Below are 18,916 nucleotides of genomic sequence, written 5' to 3'. Positions count from 1 at the left end.
GAGCCTGAACTACGTTTTTATGGACGATGCTTCCAGGACGATCTGAACCATAAAATTGAGAACGCAACCTTCTCGTCTGTAGAAACTGCAGTGACATATCCTGTAGGGGCCTCTCGAGGCTATGGCTTATATAGTCCAGCAGCCAGCAGGGTCAACCTTGTTTTCGGGTCCATACAGTCTCGTCTTCTAGTTAAAACGAATCATCTAGTTAAATCGAGTCGCAGTTTAATGTGGTCTTCTGATTAAACGTGGTCTTCCAGTTAAAGCTATTTTTGCAGTTCCGTCTCTGCACATCAATTTCCTCTTGCAGTTGAACCTCTTCTTGCAATTCAATCACGTCGTGAACGATACAAACAGTTTTAAGTGCATTTGCTTATAAAATTTAACTCACTGAATGAGCTGATTTGATACAGATGTGAAATGTTTAGAATGATATGCAATTATAATAGCATGACATCATTTTGTTTTTCATTACTCAATCACATTCGTAATTTATTAACAGAATAACACTGGTCAATGAGTAATAATAATTGTGCATTTTAATACTCTTACCAAATCAAGACTTGCATTCTCTGATGTTGCTCAAATATCTTGCTCAGTGATGCTTTCACTTTTGTTTTCATATTACACAATATAACCTGAAAGTTTATCCATTAAAGTTATGTTGGAGGGAGGGGTGGCAGAGGAAGCGGTATCACATGACAAGTCAATAAAGGCAGTTTGTCATTATTTCTGGAATGTAAAAAAAAATTAATATCTCAAGTTTAGTTGAGTGTTTTTACAAGGAATGCCACAGCAAAAGGCTGTAAAGTGCTACTCAACAATAGGAGGAAGCCTGAAAGAATGGAACCTTGTGTGTTTGTCTGTTTTGCAGTTCCCTTCTGAGCACAAAGGTCATGCATGGGTGCTGAGATTTCAGGTTCAAATTCCATATCTATCTTCTATTCTATATACATAAAAGAAAGTTTTTGTTTGATTGTTTGTCTGCACTCGCTAATCTCCTGAACGGTGAAAGATAGGAGAAAACCTCTGAAACAAAAAATGTCGGGACGGGCCCCGGGAAGGTTATAGGCTAGTTCGCGAGGCCGCCTCGGCCAGGCTGGGCCCATTTCACAATTAAAAGCTGAGCTGAATGAAAGTAGTCAATCTTCGGCCACGAGTAAAAGCTGAATTATAGTAGTAAATGCATTCAAAAAGAACTAAAAATGTTGGGACGGGCCCCAGGAAGGTTATAGGCTAGGTGGTGAGGCCGCATCGGCCGGGCTGGGCCCATTCGCATTGAAAAGCTGAGCTGAATTACAGTACTCAATCCTCTACGGCCGCGGGGTAAAAGCTGAATTATAGTAGTAAATTCATTCAAAAACAACCCGGGCAATGCCGGGTGCATTCGGCTAGTATATATATAATTCCCTTTTTAAGGCCATTTTCCCTGCTAGAGCGGGGGTTGGCCTTGCGGGCCCCATGACAATCATCATTGCGGGGCCCATGACGACCCCTTTAGTCGCCTGTTACAACACGCAGGGATACAGTGTACCTATTCTAAACCGGGGCACACACCGGCACATTCATCCCAGCAAGATGGTACTCAATTTGCTGACCTTGGAAGGATGACAGGCTGAGTCAACCCCCCTGGCGGTAATTCAACGATCGACCAGGATTCAAACTCAGGATCCCATGCCAGCACCCTAACCGCTAAGCCAACACCAGGCTAAGATTCAAATAACATATAGTGTGTTGATTTGTCTTTTGTCTACTAATGGTCTTAATAATTCACTTAAACATGCAGATGCCCTCCCATTGTGCTTGCTCTACATATGTGATACAATTCCTCCAAGATTCTTCATGAGCCTGAGATCAATAGTGGAGGGGAATGTAACATTCAAAGCAATCAGAAAGCAAGACCAAAGAGCAATTTTTGAAATGGTAGAGATGTTTTCCTGTCAGTCGTCTTTTAGGTTGTCGTACACCATTTTGGCTGCAACAGCATCTTGAAATGCTAGGCCTGCACAGACCACACAAAAGTTCCAGACATAGCTCATATTAGTTTTACTGTCGTTGGCCGTTCGTTGTCTATTTAATTATACACTCCCCAAAGCAAAACTGCTATGTTGAAACCGGTACACATACCTGAAGATTTGAAGATGGTTGTGTGATCCTTCAAAGATGGCTTGGTACCACTGATGACTTCACCAAGCTCTGCAAATATTTTTGCCTGTCCATGGAAGAGTTGGATTTTAATATCTCAATGTCGATCTGATATTTTAAATCTATTCATATTGTTTTTGTAACAATAGTACAGTATACCACAGAATCATAAACAAATGTTGTGGAAGCAAACCATGATTGATGGTTTTCGTATAAGAAGGGTCATACTCTGTGCTGATGATTTAACTAACCTGAACTACGTTTTTATGGACGATGCTTCCAGGACGATCTGAAACATAAAATTGAGAACGCAACCTTCTCGTGTGTAGAAACTGCAGTGACCTATCCTGGAGGGGCCTCTCGAGGCTATGTCCTATATCGTCCAGTAGTCAGTAGGGTCAACCTTGTTTTAGGATCCATACAATGTTTTTTATGGATTCTGAATCTTAGAACACTGCAGTGTGAGTAATAGCAACGAATATATTGCAGAACAAAGGTATTCTGTTAATGGTAGACCTCATTAGCATAATTTTAATTAGCATATTTTGAGATGCGAGGTGAGATCGATTTAATTTCACCTTTTCCAAGATGTCATAATTGTATTCCTTGACCACAAAAACATGGGTGTTGATGCCGGTTTCATGCTGATATATCCTACCCTAACGCCAAGTGATCAATTTTGACAATTTCATATATACATTAGTTCCATTATATTAAGATTGTAAAATTAGGTGGCTACAACAAGCATTTCCTTCTTTTTTTTAAACAGAAATAATTGCAGGGAATAATAGCCAATCACAATCAACAAAGGATTGGTCGGTGGAGCAGTCACTGCAAAATTTCGTACAGTTATTATTCAATCCTTTTGATACTGTAACGACAGCTGAACGTTGAAAAATATTTTATTACTAAAAGGAGAAACGTCCATCGGTGTGTTCGTCACGCTTTATTCTAAAAGGTTCCTGCTGTCGTAAAATAATATAAATGATGCCGTTGGAAAGCTAATACATTGAATGTGGCAGCTACATTCAAGTGTAAGGTGTGCACAGAGGGAGCTGCAGATGGAGGAAATGTTGAGTTGGATCTTGGAGACGGCGTGAAGCTGGAAGGTGTGAAAACATTTTGTTACCTAGGAGACATGCTGAATGGAGAAGGTGGATCAGACTCGGCAACGGTTGCTCGAGTGAGATGTGCATGGAAGAAGTTTCGGGAACTGAGTGGCGTGCTGATGAGGAGGAGAGTGTCGTTGAAGCTGAAGGGAAAGGTGTATGCTGCATGTGTGAGAAGTGTTATGATTTATGGGAGCGAGACATGGGTAATGAACGTAGAGCAGCAACGAAGGTTGGAAATGTGGTTCGGTGAATGTGCGGAGTATCGTTGAGAGAGAGGAAGACAAATGATGAATTGCGAAAAATGATGGGAATAGAGCCTGTGATTGCTGCTGTGAAGAACGGGTTGAGATCGTTTGGTCATGTGTTGAGGAAGGATGAAAGTGACTGGTTGAGAAGAGTGATGGTAATGAATGTAGAAGGAAGTAGAGGACGGGGAAGACCGAGAAAGACTTGGCTGAAGGTGGTGGAAGAAGAAATGCGGGCAAGGGGGTTAACAAGGGGAGATGCAGAAAATAGGGCAAAATGGAGAAGATTGTCATGGGGACCGCAAGGCTAACCCCCGCTCTAGCAGGAAAAATGGTCTTAAAATGCCTGTTGTTGTTGTTGTTGTTGTTGTTGTTGTAAAGCTAATAATCGATTTACTTGGAACAACAATTTGTCCATTTAATCATAAAGATCGCCGTTTTAAAAACCCATCTTTCCAGAATGGAACAAGAAGAAGAAGCATGACCTAAAGCTTTAATTCTCCGATTCCGACGGTTTTGGACCCTTTTGAATAAAACATGGAGGGATCACACAATTATATATAGTAATACTTCTAGAAGCAATATAAAAACATTTAACAACACATGAAGGAGCACACAAACAACAGCCACAACGACAGTAGCAACAACTACGTGTGATAAAAATGTCTTTTCACTTGTTTCATTCATTTTACATTCTCAGAGACTCACAGACAGACATGCAATATTTTTGTGAAGTGCAACATGCTGTTTTTTATTTATTAAATCCGTCACTGAAGCGATGGGCGTCACTGAAGCCTCACAACAGCTAATGGTCAAGAAATATGCTGGTACAGGGACAGCCATGATGGAACTATGTTATAATTCATGTGCCAAACCAACACATCATCAGCCTGTCATTAACATATATGCTTTGGCTGTACTTCTACAACAGATACCAACAATTAAACCTGCAGCTTCAGATTCTACCCATTAGGCCATGATTGGTCTTTTTAATCAGGTGATTGGTTCAGGTAATCATCATGTTGCATAAGTGTCAAGGTGAAATGGAGTTCAACTTTGCCCGTCTGTAATATATGTTGTTTGGCTTTGTAAGGTCAGGCTAGTGCAGTGCATAGACTCACCCCACTGAGGATCACATCCCCAGACTCATTACATGCTGCCTCGGTGTCGTCGACATATAACGTGCAACCTCGCATGGCATCGTCGTCCACTTCCCTCCAATTTAGTCGGCAAGCACCAACCACTGGCAGAAAGAGTCATTGCAAAGAGTGATGTCTTCCCCTGTATGCCACTTCCCTCCATTACGCTAACTATAGCTAGTTGGCATGTGATTCTGGGCTGTAATTAACTGTTATTTGCTAGAGACTACACACTGATGAGTTCATAAGGCAGTCTACCCCCTTCCCACTGTTTTCTGGACTTCCTCTTGCCCCTCCCACTCACTCAGAAAGACCAAACTCAATCACAAGTTTTGACTTCCCCCATCTCTGTCTCTATTAGTATATTGCAAGTTATCTTGCTATAATTCACCAAATGTCTGTCCGTCTGTCCGTGTTCCCAGGTACAGCAAAAACGGCTGAACCGATCGCAACGAAATTTTGGGTGGGTAATCCTGGGACTCCCTGGAGTAAAATAGACTATATTGTTTTTCCAATTTTTTTCAATTTCCAATTTTTCAATTTTCCAGTTTTTCCAAACACGATGGAATACTATTTACCGATATGAACAATGATGTGGCTTTTATTGAAATTCTACAAATACTGTTTAGATTTGGATGATTTGCATGTGATATGATTTAACGGATGTTGAAAAGAATCGTTTAAAATAAAAAAAGCCTTCAATTTCTGATATTTTGCCTTTTCATTTGGACCTCCCAATTGAAGCCCCGCCCATAGGGCGGGTACCGTTGCTAGTAACTATAACTTGATTTATGCTTTATCATCTTTCAGCATGGCCAAGAGGTAACACTTGCCATTGAACTTTGATGCCCGACATGAACTGTGATGCCCATTATTTCTTGTTTTTACAACAATTAAATTAGGAATTGAAAGTTTTTTGTCTCATATTTATAGAAGTCGGACAGGGCTAGATCTGGTGAGTGTGGTGGGCGTGACAGAAGTTCATACCCACAGTTAGCAGCAGTAGCCACCAAAAGTTGGGATGTGTGTGAAAAGGTGTTGCCCTGGAGAAGCAGCACACCTCAGGTCAGTTTCCCTCACCTCTTTAATTTAATTGCATCACCGAACTGGTGCAGTTCATCAGAATAATACCACTTCCCTTTTCTATAAAGTATGTTTTCCTGTATGTTTTCATTGCATGGCTTGTTGCTTGGTCTCAGGATCAAAGTGGAAAACTATGTCTCAATCTGTTTTACAATCTGCTGGAGGAAGAAGTCCTGATCAGCATGAAAACGGTCCAACAGCTCACAGGAAATGCCCAGACGAGATATTTTCGGGTCCACTGTCAGCATTTGCGGAACCCACCATTCTGACAACTTTGCCATGTCCAATTTGGCTGTGAGGATTGATTGAACTGCACGAAAACGGACACCCCAATGTCACAGCTAGGTGCTTGATGGTCAATCGTCTTTCTTTCATCACTACTTCATGCACCTGGTCCACCACTTCTGGCGTTGCTACCTCAACAGGACAACCTGATCCATGTTCATCTTCAGTGCTTGTTCTGCCATGCTTGAGAACTCAGCTACCCAATTCTTTACCATGGAATATGAAGGAGCATAAACCCCCTAGTGCTGCTATCATATCCATATGTATTTGCTTGAGAGGCAAGCCATTCATACAGTCGTGGCCAAAAATATTGGCACCCTTGCACTTTTTTCAAATATTGCACCATTTCTTCCAGAAAATTGTTGAAGTAAAAAAATCTTTTCGTATCCACATTTGTATTTCTTTGGTTTGCAGTGGAACAAAACAAAAAAAGCTGAAAAAATTACAAAATCTTAGCTTATTCCACAAAGAAATCCTAAAAGGGTCCGGACAATATTATTGGCACCTTTTAGAAGTTGTGAGAAATAATTAGATTTCAAGCAGGTGATTCTCCTTGAGTTTGGAATTAAACTCACCTGTGGTGAGTTGCAGGTACTTGCAATATAAAAATCACTCATTCAGCCAGTTTCAACAGAGAAAAGGAGTCATTCTGCTCTTTTGTGTCACTGTGTGTACTGCAATGAGCATGGAGAAAAGAAAAAACCAGGGAATTGTCTGAGGAGGTCAAACACAAGATTGTAGCCAAGCATGGACAATCTCAAGGCTACAAGTCCATCTCCAGAGACCTTGATGTTCCTGTATCCACCGTACGCAATGTTATCAGGAAGTTTAAGGACCATGGCACTGTAGCCAATCTCCCTGGACGTGGCCGCAAGAGAAACTTAATCGAAGATTGCAGCGAAGGATTGTTCAAATGGTGGAAAAAGCACCTCGATCAACTGCCACACAGATTCAAACTGACCTTCAGACATGAGGTACGACAGTTTCAACTCGCACCATCCGTCGCCAACTCAATAAAAGAGGGTTCTATGGTAGGCAACCCAGGAGGACCCCACTGCTAAGAGAGGGGCATAAGAAAGCCCCACTGGAGTTTGCCAAAACACACCTGGATAAGCCAAAATCCTTCTGGGAGAATGTCCTGTGGACATGAGACAAAATTAGTGCTTTTTGGTAAAGCACATCATCTCTATGTTTACAGAAAACAAAATTAAGGCTCCAAAGAAAAGAACACCTTCTCTACAGTCAAACATGGAACCACTGTGCTTTTTCTGTGATATTTTTGGGTTGCTGTGCTGCTTCTGGCACTGGGTGCCTTGAATGTGTGCATGGCATCATGAAATCAGAAGATTACCAAGGCATTTTGGAGCACATGTTGAACCCAGTGTCAGAAAGCTGGGTCTCTGTCGAAGGTCATGGGTCTTGCAGCAGGACAATGTCCCCAAACACACTTCAAAAAGCACCCAGGAATGGTTCAAGACAAAACGCTGGACTGTTCTGAAGTGGCCAGCAATGAGTCCAGATCTAAATCCCATTGAACTCCAGTGCGGACATCTGAAAACAGCAGTTGGGAGAAGGCACTCTTCAAATATGGGAGAACTGGAGCAGTTTGCACAAGAAGAGTGGGACAAACTGACCATAGAGAGGTTTAGGAAGCTCATTCATGGCAAAAGGAAGCGCTTGACTGCAGTTATTTTCTCCAAAGGCTGTGCTTCCAAATATTAAGTCTCGGGTGTCAATAATTTTGTCAATGCCATTTATTTTCATTTTCTGATTTAAAAGTATATATTAAGTTCTGAATCAAAAATAAAGGTTCTGTAATATTTAACAGTGAAATAAAGAATTGTGGAGACCAAATACTTTTGTCAATTTCAACTTATTTTTGGAGAAAATTGTGAGTTATTTGAAAAACGTACAAGGGTGCCAATATTTTTGGCCACAACTGTATATATATGTATGTATCTGTACGTATATAAATATAAACAGACTTGGCATTTAATATGGAATATTTTTTTTGTGGGGGTGAACTTACTTTTTAAGATGACTTAGAACCAAAAGTTCATTGGAATTATGTTGAAATTATTCTAGATTTTCTTAATGTGACCTTTAAAAGAAACGAAAACCACATTTGACATTTTGAAGCAAATAAATTGATCCTTGAAAGTGATGTAAACTGATATCGAACTCAATTCACAGACAGTACTGTGTTAAACTTCTGTACGTTTTCCAGAAGTATCTCTTTATTTTGCACATTAGCCAAATTTTTTTTTAACAAAAACAAAAGTTAAATTACGACTGGGATTACGGACAGTAAAATTACAGTTCAGTACTTCGTGTAACCCCCACGAGCATTCAGGAGAGCACGTACACATTGAGGCATGCTGTTCACGAGATTTGCCAAGGTTTGGACAGGAATCGCTTGCCAAGCAGTGCCAAAAAAAAAAAAACACCTTTAGAGGCCATTTTTCCCCGCAAGCGGGGGTTGGCCTTTTTCGGGGACCGTGGTTGTTGTTGTTTTTCGGTCCCCTTTTTTGAAGCAATGTTTTACGGCCGGATGCCCTTCCTGACGCCAACCCTTTTTGCCGCCTTTAACGACAAACAGGGAATTACCAGTGAACTGGTACTCAATTAGCCGACCTCGGAAGGATGACAGGCTGAGTCAACCCCCCTGGCGTTAATTCAGCGATCGACCGGGATTCGAACCCAGGATCCTAGGAATCCTAAGCCGGCACCCTAACCACTAAGCCTACAACAGGCTACTACTACTGAGATTGGAGGAAGTGGCCTAATTGACAGATCACACTGTCGCTTCCTGGATGTAATTTTCACAAAATAAATTGTAATAGGAATGAAAGTTGGTAGATACAAAAGCCATGAACACAACAACCCAAAAAGATGAGGGGGTAAAATAAAAAGGATTTCAAAAAAAAACTTCAATACAACAAACAACAACATGCATTTTAAAGGCCATTTTCCCTGCTAGAGCGGGGGTTAGCCTTGCGGTCCCCATGACAATCTTCTCCATTTTGCCCTATTTTCTGCATCTCTCCTTGTTAACCCCCTTGCCAAGTCTTTCTCGGTCTTCCCCGTCCTCTACTTCCTTCTACATTCATTTCCATCACTTCTCAACCAGTCACTTTCATACTTCCTCAACACATGACCAAACCATCTCAACCTGTTCCTCTTCACAGCATCAATCACAGGCTCCATTCCCATCATCTTTCGCAATTCATCATTTGTCTTTCTCTCTCTCAACGAAACTCCACACATCCACCGAACCATTCGCATTTGCACCCTTTCCAGCCTTAATTGCTGCTCTACGTTCATTACCCAAAAAAAATATTTTAAAAACAAAAAAAACTGTGGAGACATCCAAAAAAAAAACAACATCCAAAAAAAAACTTCAATCTACAATCATGATTAAACAGCCATTTCGGAAATGATAAAAATAATGGAAAATTGTCATTGAGCTTTAGCTGAACTATCCTGCTTCCTCATTAGTTATAAAATCATGCATGAAATAATTGCAAATTTAAATCGCATTATCAACCACAATATAAGGTATAAAATATATTCACCATTAATGTGAGCACCAGGCTTAATCCAGCGACCTTTTAAGATAGGCTCCATTGCCCTGGTGACAGTGACAATCACGTCAGCACCGCTGACGGCCGATTCAACGTCAGGGTAGATTTGGATACCTGGTGGTAGACATGAGACCAAGCTCTCACAGCTTTCCTGGGTCCTGCTCCACAGACGAACCTGAGGGCCAAGTGTCTGGTCAATGTTTGTTGGCACCTGTCATTTTACCTGGCAGCCTTTGTTTACACCTTATATACCAAACAGGGTGAGCAGGCTAGCTTAGGCCTGAAGAGAATGTGTCATCAAAACCCAACCCAGCTATAAAATGAGTTCACTTTCTGGAAACCTCTCTCTTCTGATTAAAAAGTTTACAGTCACGTGAAAAAGTAAGTACACACCATGTAAAGTTTTGACTTTTTCAACATATTTCAACATACTGCTATTTGATCTTCATTTCAACAATATTGATAGATAAAGATGATATAATATAACAAATATCGTGAAACATTTACATTTTGTAGTCCATTGTATAATTTAAATAAACATAAATGCAAATTTCGCATGTGGAAAAAGTAAGTACACCCCTACATTTATCACTACTTCAAATACCTAAAATTAGAATCAGGTGCACCAGCTCAGGTGCAAATGATTAGAACGTCGTTAGAGAGGATCTTGGAGGAACCTGTCTTATTTAAACCTCAGACATTTAATTTGGTTTGTTCATTGTTGTTGAAGTTTGTGGCATCACCATGCCTAGATCAAAAGAGCTCTCTGAGGCCTTCAGAAAGAAGGTTATAGATGCCTACGAGTCTGGGAAGGGATTTAAAAAGATCTCCAAACAATTTGAAATCAATCATTCGACTGTCCGGAAGATCATCTACAAGTGGAGAAGATTCCAAACAACTGCGAACTTGTTCAGGCCAGGCCGCCCCAGCAAGTTCAGCCCGAGAGCAGACCGCAAGATGCTGAAAGAATTCTCTAAGAACCCCAGAATGTCATCACGGGACCTACAGGTAGCTCTTGCCACTGTTGATGTCAAAGTGCATGAGTCTACTATTAGAAAGTGGCTGCACAAATTTGATCTACATGGGAGGTATACCAGGAGGAAACCTTTGCTGTCCAGAAAGATCAGGGCAAGACTAAAGTTTGCCAATAAACACCCAGGCAAAGACCAGCACTTCTGGAACAATGTGCTCTGGACAGATGAGTCAAAGGTAGAGCTATTTGGCCACAGTACCAGAAGACATGTTTGGCAAAAACCAAAGACAGCATTTGACCACAAGAACCTGATACCAACTGTAAAGCATGGTGGTGGAAATATTATGGTTTGGGGCAGCTTTGCTGCATCAGTGCCTGGGAAGCTCACCATCATAGAATCCACTATGAATTCTTCATTGTACTAGAGGGTGCTTGAGGATAATGTGAGGCCATCTGTCAGAAAGTTGAAGCTCAACCGAAGGTGGACCTTGCAACATGACCTTGCAACATACCAGTAAATCCACCAAGGAATGGTTGAAATGAAAGAAATGGAGGGTTCTGGAATGGCCAAGTCAAAGCCGGGTCTAAATCCCATCGAGATGTTGTGGGGGGATTTGAAACGAGCTGTGCATGCAATTGTGCATGCTGTGCAACAATTTTTTGTTGAATAAATTATTGCAAAGTCAATTTTCCATTGTTTTTTGTTCAATTAGATCACCTTTATCTATAGATACTGTTTAAATGAAGATCAAATATTGATATGTCCACATATGTTAAAAAGATTTTTTTAAACTTCATGGGGTGTACTTACATTTTCCACGTGCGAAATTTGCATTTATGTTTATTTAAATTATACAATGGACTACAAAATGTAAATGTTTCATGATATTTGTTATATTATATCACCTTTATCTATCAATATGGTTGAAATGAAGATCAAATAGCTGTATGTTGAAATATGTTGAAAAGGTCAAAACTTTACATGGGGTGTACTTACTTTTTCATGTGACTGTATGCCCTGAGCAACAACATCCAAATAACTTAGCGCATTCCCAGTTATTCTATGCTGTACTGTATGCTTGTTTCCTGTGTAAATAAGAGTACGTTACCAAACTAACCCAGATATAAACAAAGTAAAATACTTGTAAAGAATATGTCCCAAGGGTGGATTGACTAGTTATTGCAGCCAGTTAATACCCTGAGCTCACAAAGCGAAAAGAAGGGTTCGGCATTCAGTTGTGTATGTGTGACGTACGTACGTACTTACGGTCGTCTGCATTTTAAAAATTCATTTTCTTGGCAACCATTGGTCCGATTGACACAAAAAATTACCATAGGAGCGCATCCACCTGCAGAATTGTTTTTATTCAAAATTATGACGTCATAGGTCATGTGATACGGACGCCATCTTGGAAAAAGTTTACACCTCTATATCTCCGAAACCGCTCAATGGAAAAAATTGAAACAAGTCTCATTATCAAGTACTCCCCATCGGGAATAAGATATTGTCGTGTAATTCCCCTCGGTGAATACCGGGGAATCACGGATAGCAAATCGAGCGTTAATTGAGGCGTTAGTCAAACACAGACTCACGAGATATGCGCGGGAGTAAGGGAGAGGAAGAAGAAGAAGCGGCAGCTTACCTGTTGTCCCGAGCAGTCTTCAAACCTGCAAATTAATAAATCACACGAAACGGAATTTATGTACAAAAATAAACTGCTTTATTGCCGGACCCCGAGAACAAGAGCTATAACATATGTTGGGATACCACACACCTCACTTCAACTACGGACAAAGGAAGAATTAAATTGAAGGAATCGTGTCCTGTGTGGTGCAGCTTATCTCTGTCTGGCTGCAGTGTATCAGGGATCATCTGGCTCGAGCACACCGTCTGACACGGCTCCGATGTTGGTGGGAAGCAGGCCTCGATGCACCCCTGTTTGCGTGCCGTTAGGCCTCACCAAGCTCCGAGCTCACGCCTGGCTCGTCACGCTCCAGCGGCAAGCCTCGCTCGTACGCTCGTCGTTCGCACGTGAACGCAGGGAAAGAGAATCGTCAGCGCTCTGTCTCTCCACCGTCTTTAAACTCCTCGTTTCTCCACCAAAGTCCGAAGGCAAGAGGAGGTCCAGCGCAAGAAACAGTCCAAAAGCAAGAGGGCAAAGGGAGAGAGCAAAATGCCGGTGAGCGAGTCGTTTTACTGGCCGTCTCGTGGTGTCAGCCCTCTTTCTCTCCAATCCCTGCCTCGCTTCTCGATCTCTCGAATATTCTTATTGCGTCCGTCCCTTCCCATTGGCCGAGCGCTTCGTGCTCCTTCCCTCATGCCATCGGTCCGTGGCCAATCAGCTCGTCTCTTCCTACTCTGCCAATCGGCGGCCTGCTTCTTACTCGGCCTGCCTTGATCTCCCCATCAACTCTTTGACCAATCCTTCGCAAGGTGGGCGTGGCCTCAGCCTGCCTGAGCAATGTCTGTCTTCAAGTCAGGGTAATGCGTGGGCGCTTCCGGTCTGTTCTTCCGGTCAGTTTTTATTATTATTATTATTTGCTATGTGTGGTGCTTTTAATGGTGGGATTCCTAATCTACGTGTCTATGTGCGTTGCCATACGGGACAATGTGATCAGAGGTTTCACACACCGGGGAATTAGCATAAACCCTGCAACTACTTAACATGCCCCATTCCTCGTAATGGGGACGAAGATACACTTAATCCGACAAACCGCCGAAACAAACTTATTACATATGGGGTTCCCTATCACGACAGCCGGAGCACCAACCTATGCAGATCTACCTGGATCTATATGTGCCACTACCCCACCGACATAACAATATGTTAATGATGATGTCATCGGTGCTTTCATTATGACGTCACATTTCGACAAGTACAACACTTGATCTGATCAGTATGAAAAAAAAAATTCTCGGCAAATGTTAGGCCGATGGACATGAAATTTTGACCAGAGGAGCACCTCTGGTAGAATAATTTAATGATAATTATGATGTCATAAGTCATGTGGTACAGGTGCCATACTTGAAAAATCAAAAAATGTTGCACCTCAAAAATGTTGCAAAATGTTGCACCTCATCTCGCGAGATCTCGGAGACGGTGGGAGGTATTTTCGAAGCTCCACACGGTCTCCACGTTTTTCGAAGTTAAGTCTGTTCACAATTGTATTTTGTCGAAACTGTATTTATCTTTCGGTGTGTGAAGTTATTGTGTGCAACTTTGGTTGTTTCTCGGTGTTTATCTTTCATAAATTGATCGTCTGTTTGCCGTGTCGTGTCTTGAGGCCTTGTACAGTGTGCACTGTACAACCTTGAGGCTTTGTTTTTCTCTCAGCGGTCCGTCGTTTGTGATCCAATAACTTTCGTTCTCTGTATTCCCAGGCTTTTCACCCATAGCTTCCTTGTGTAAATCTCAACTCAAAAAAAAAAAACAAAACAAAAAAAACATTTCCTTCTCTGTTCTCATTCGTTTATTCATTCTTATTCGTTCGTTCGTTCTTCGACCACGTGTTTCTCCCCCATTTCCCCAGATAGTTTTCACTCATTAACCTTCAATGTTTACACTTTCCCCTCAAGTTATGTATTCCGTCATATTTTATAACACCTTTTTCTTCTTCTTCTTTAAAAGGCTGCTTTCGACTTGCTCACCAAATCAATTCATCCCAAAAAAAATATCCATCTCCTATAGTGCCTTTTTTCTACATTCCCTAAACTCTCCTGCACTCCATCCTCCATCCAGCGTCCTTAAACGTATTTTTAACTCGAAGGTCACAAGAAACTCATTTTGCAATAAATGTTCGTTTCCCATAAATCGTACACTTTCAAAAATCCAATCTCACCCCTCCCCTCCAAATCTTCCCCATTAGCCCTCCCCTCCAAATCTTCCCCATCACCCCTCCCCTCCAAATCTTCCCCATCACCCATCCCTTTCAAATCTCCCCCCTTGCCCCCTCCCTCCTAAACTACCCCCTCACCCCTCCCCGCCAAGACGCCCCCTCGCCCCTCCCCTCCTAGACTCCTGCCTCACCCCTCCCCTCAAAATCTCCCCCATATCCCATCCCTTTCAAATCCCTCCCCTTGTCCCTTCCCTCCCAAACTCCCCCCTCACCCCTCCCCTTCAAATCTCCCCCACCCTCATTGCTTCTCAATTTCCCCCCTCTCACTCCCCCTCCTCAAAGCGTCCTCCCCGCTTCTTCCCCCTTCAAACTCTCACCTCCATCTCCCCCAACCTTCTGCCTCGCTCTTCCCCCTCCTCAAATAACACCTCATTGTGGCTCACTCAATCACCATCAAACCTTTTGTCCGCCCCATCCTTCCCTTTCTCCGAGCTATTCTGAAATCTCTGACACACCTTCAACAGCTCTCCCTATCTCTTCCACCTCTTCCACATCTTACCCTACCCCTCCTCCCCCCTGTTCTGTATCTGATGCTCCCCCTTCCTCTTCATTAACGGTATGGACCTCAAACATCCGGGGCCTTCGTTCAAACTTAACTGATCTCTCCATACAGGTTGCTTCTGTCAAACCAGACGTGATCTGCTTAACAGAAACTTTCCTCCTTTATGATGTCTCTGATTCCATAGTATCTCTCCCGGGCTACTCCCTCCTCCGGTATGATAGACCTGAGCCTCGTCCTGGAGGCGGGGTTGCTATCTTTATCAAAAACTCTCTTCCTCACTCGCCCTGCACTGCACTCTCTCCACCTCACCCCCAGGAATACCTCTGGCTACGGCTTCCCCTTCGCTCCCACCTCTTGTTCATATGTGTGTTGTACCGTCCACCAAACAGTGATGACTCCATCTACATCTCGCTGTCTGATGATATGGACCAACTTCTATCTACTCATCCCAACTCTCTCTTCCTCATATGTGGTGATTTCAATTGTCACCATGCCAGTTGGCTGGGTGTGGGTACCTCTCTCACCAGCCATGGCTCTTCAGCAAAGGACTTCTGCGACTCACTGGGACTGACACAATCTGTCAATTTCCCGACCCGGATCTCAGTCAACGGAACATCTTCTCTTCTGGACTTGGTTATGACTAACTTCCCTGAAAATGTCTGCTGCTCTTCTTCTGCTCCGATCGGATCATCTGATCATGTCCTTGTTAAAGTGGACATCTCTCTGACCATCCTCAGGGAGCCTGCTCAGCGTCGACGAGTCTGGCATTTCACTCAGGCCAACTGGCACGGTCTTCAAGCAGCCATCAATCATCTGGACTGGTCTCCCATCTCTACCACCTCTGACATCAACTCATCCTGGGAATTCTTCCAAAGTAAATTGCTCTCTCTCATGCACAGATTTATCCCATCTCGTCTTCAGTTGTCATACCCTTCCTCCCGTCCATGGTACACGGAATCTTGTGGTGAGGCTGTTGCCCAGAAACAACTTGCCTTCGTCTCCTGGAAAGCAAATCCAACGGAAGGAAATCTCATTTCCTTTCACAAAGCCCGAAACAAGTGTGTGTCCACCCTCAGGAGAGCCAGGAAACAATATCTCTCCGTTCTCAAGACCGAACTCTCTTATCTGTCTCCCTCTTCCAAATCCTGGTGGCGTCTGGTCAAATCCGTTTCTGGTGTTTGTTCCCCCTCCATCCCCTCCCTTACCTCAAACGGCTACACAGCTGACTCCGCACGTGAAAAAGCTGAATGCCTCAACTCTGTGTTTGCCTCTAAATCTTGTGTCCCAAACCCATCCCTCTCTGTACCCACCATACCCAGTCGTACCCTGCTGCTCCTGGACTCCGTGTCCTTTCCTCCTGACAAGGTGGAAAAGTTTCTGTCAACCCTCGACTCTGATTCTGCAACTGGACCCGACGGCATCAGCCCACGGGTCCTAAAATCCTGCTCTGCCGCTCTATCTCACCCTCTCTCTGTTCTCTTCACCCTCTCTTTTGCTCAAGGTCAACTGCCATCTGCTTGGAAATCAGCCAACATCACCGCTTTGCACAAAAAAGGTGCAAAAACAGATCCTAGCAACTACAGACCAATCAGCCTTCTCCCAATTATCAGCAAAGTCATGGAATCCATCATTGCTTCGGATATGAAATCTTTCCTCTTCTCCAATGGCTTGATCTCTGATCATCAATTTGGTTTCAGACCAAGTCACTCTACTCTGGACATGCTGCTTCTGCTGTCTCAACAATGGATGGAGGTCCTCAATGCCAAACAGGAAATTAGAGCTGTCTCCCTCGACATATCACGTGCCTTCGACACGGTCTGGCACCCCGCTCTGCTCACCAAACTCTCCTCCTTTGGTATCCATGGAAATCTCCACGCATGGCTGGCGGACTTCCTCTCTAGTCGTCGTCAACGTGTGGCCCTGAATGGGTTTCTCTCATCTCCTCTTCCTGTTCAGGCTGGAGTTCCCCAAGGCAGTGTTCTGGGCCCCGTGCTTTTTCTGGTCTTCATCAATGATCTCTCTGACTCTCTCAAAAATCCTCTCTATCTCTTTGCTGATGACTCCACTCTCTGCCGCTCCATTCCTCTTCCCTCAGATCGGCAGTCTGCTGCCTCCTCACTCTCTGAAGACCTGGACAAAATCACAGACTGGTCAAACAAGTGGAACATGTCTTTCAATCCTGACAAATCTCACACTCTTACTATGTCTCTCCGAAAAGATCGACTGGACAACCCTCCCATCTACTTTCTCAACAATCCTCTCCAAGAAGTTCTGTCGCTCAAGATTTTGGGTCTCACTATCTGCCATGATCTTTCTTGGGAAAACCACATTTCCAAGCTGGCCTCCAAAGCCAGTCGCCGACTGGGCATCCTCCGTCGTGCGAAGTCCTTCCTCGGCACACCTGAGCTCCTCACCACATACAAGGCTTTCATCCGCAGCTCAATGGAATACTGTTCTCCCCTATGGGCCGGTGCTCCTGCCTCACACCTAGCTCGGCTTCACGCTGTTGAAACCAAAGCTTTCAGAATTATTGGAATCTCCCGCGATGAAGCTATCTCTGAGGGCCTTTCACTCACTCACCGCAGGCAGGTAGGTGGTCTTTCTGTCTTCTACCGACTCCTCTCCGGCCTTGCACCCCCAGCTCTCTCTGTGCTCTGTCCCCCAAATATTCCTACAGGTCGCACAAGATCTGCCAGCAACCCTCTGATGGTTAAACTGCCGAAATCTCGGCTCTCTGCTCACCTTCACTCTTTCATTCCTCTTTTCTCCCGCCTCTGGAACAAACTCCCTCACTCCCTTCAATCCCACTCCTCCCTCCAGGTCTTTAAAACAGCTGTTCACCACCATCTCTTATCTTCCCCCATCCAAAACCTTGATCTTTTCTACCCCCGCTAATTCACCCCAGATCCACCTTGTTTGAAATTCCAACTTCTTTCCTGGAAGTCCTGGCAGTGTCCATATGTTTTATACCTCTCCCACCGCCCCCTTCCCATGCCCCCCCCCCCCCCCAAGCCCTCGCCCTCTCTCAGATCTCTCGATGTCTCCATGTCTCTCGGTCCCTGCTCTCAAATGTTGTGTTTGTGTCCTTCCCCCTCTCTCCCCATCTTGTCTACCGCTCCCGATGTTATATGTTTTATGTGTCGGTTTGTCTTTCTGTGTGATTAATGTTCGCTCTTTCACGAGCCTCGATCTTGTATACAAAAAAAAAAAAGAAAAAAAAAAAAAAAACTCAATATCTCCAAAACCGCTCCATGGAAAAAAATTGAAACGTGGCTCATCTATCTATAATTCCAGTAATCTCTGTCTGTACGTCTGTACGTCTGTACGTTTGTTTGTCTGTGACCGCTGTTTCTCGACAACCACGGGTCCGATATACTTTTAACTTGCCAGGTATATTGCTGGGGACCCGAGGATGTGCCTTTTCAAGGTTTCATATTAATCGGACAATTACTTACCGAGCTATGTCCAAAAAACGATTCAACCAATCAGAGAGCAGCGAACGATCGCGTGTGCCGAACGTGGCGGGCACACTCTGCCTCGGATGGCACATTTGAGAGCGTATTCATTTATTTCACGTTTGCAAACTATGTTGGCGTTAATCTATGTTTTACAACTAATAAAAACGAATTTGCGATTCATTCGCTTTCCTGCGCGTTTGTGCACGCGATGGCGATTTCTTTACCAAACTCCGGAAGCCGTTCGCTTTGGACCAAACCATTGCATGTAAATAGAGGGGGGGGATTGTCACCACTCGCAAGCCGTTCGCTTTGGACCAAACCATTTCATGTAAATAGAGGGGGGGGATATAATTTTAGATATAGATATAGTACGGGCATGCCCTAGTCTATCTATAATTCCAGTAATCTCTGTCTGTACGTTTGTCTGTGACCGCTGTTTCTCGACAACCACGGGTCCGATATACTTTTAACTTGCCAGGTATATTGCTGGGGA

The 18,916-nt window shown here is 43.5% G+C and overlaps 1 protein-coding gene across 1 annotated transcript in view; it reads right to left on the bottom strand.

Moving 5' to 3' along the window:
• Positions 1 to 523: 523 nt before the first annotated feature.
• CRYM (crystallin mu) overlaps positions 524 to 18,916 on the bottom strand; it is a 37,716-nt gene continuing 19,323 nt past the window's right edge. The window contains exons 5-8 of the mRNA XM_068113647.2: positions 9,585 to 9,768; positions 4,624 to 4,745; positions 2,128 to 2,212; positions 524 to 2,002 (exon numbers count right to left, since the gene is read on the bottom strand). Coding sequence (XP_067969748.2) covers positions 1,941 to 2,002; positions 2,128 to 2,212; positions 4,624 to 4,745; positions 9,585 to 9,768 — 453 coding nt within the window. The 3' untranslated portion in view covers positions 524 to 1,940. The remainder of the gene's footprint in view (positions 2,003 to 2,127; positions 2,213 to 4,623; positions 4,746 to 9,584; positions 9,769 to 18,916) is intronic.

Source organism: Myxine glutinosa, chromosome 1 (assembly GCF_964187855.1).
Source record: "Myxine glutinosa chromosome 1, kmMyxGlut1.1, whole genome shotgun sequence".
Classification (NCBI taxonomy): domain Eukaryota; kingdom Metazoa; phylum Chordata; class Myxini; order Myxiniformes; family Myxinidae; genus Myxine; species Myxine glutinosa.
The sequence above is the reverse complement of the archived record's forward strand: the minus strand, read 5'-3'. Positions and strand labels throughout refer to the sequence as shown.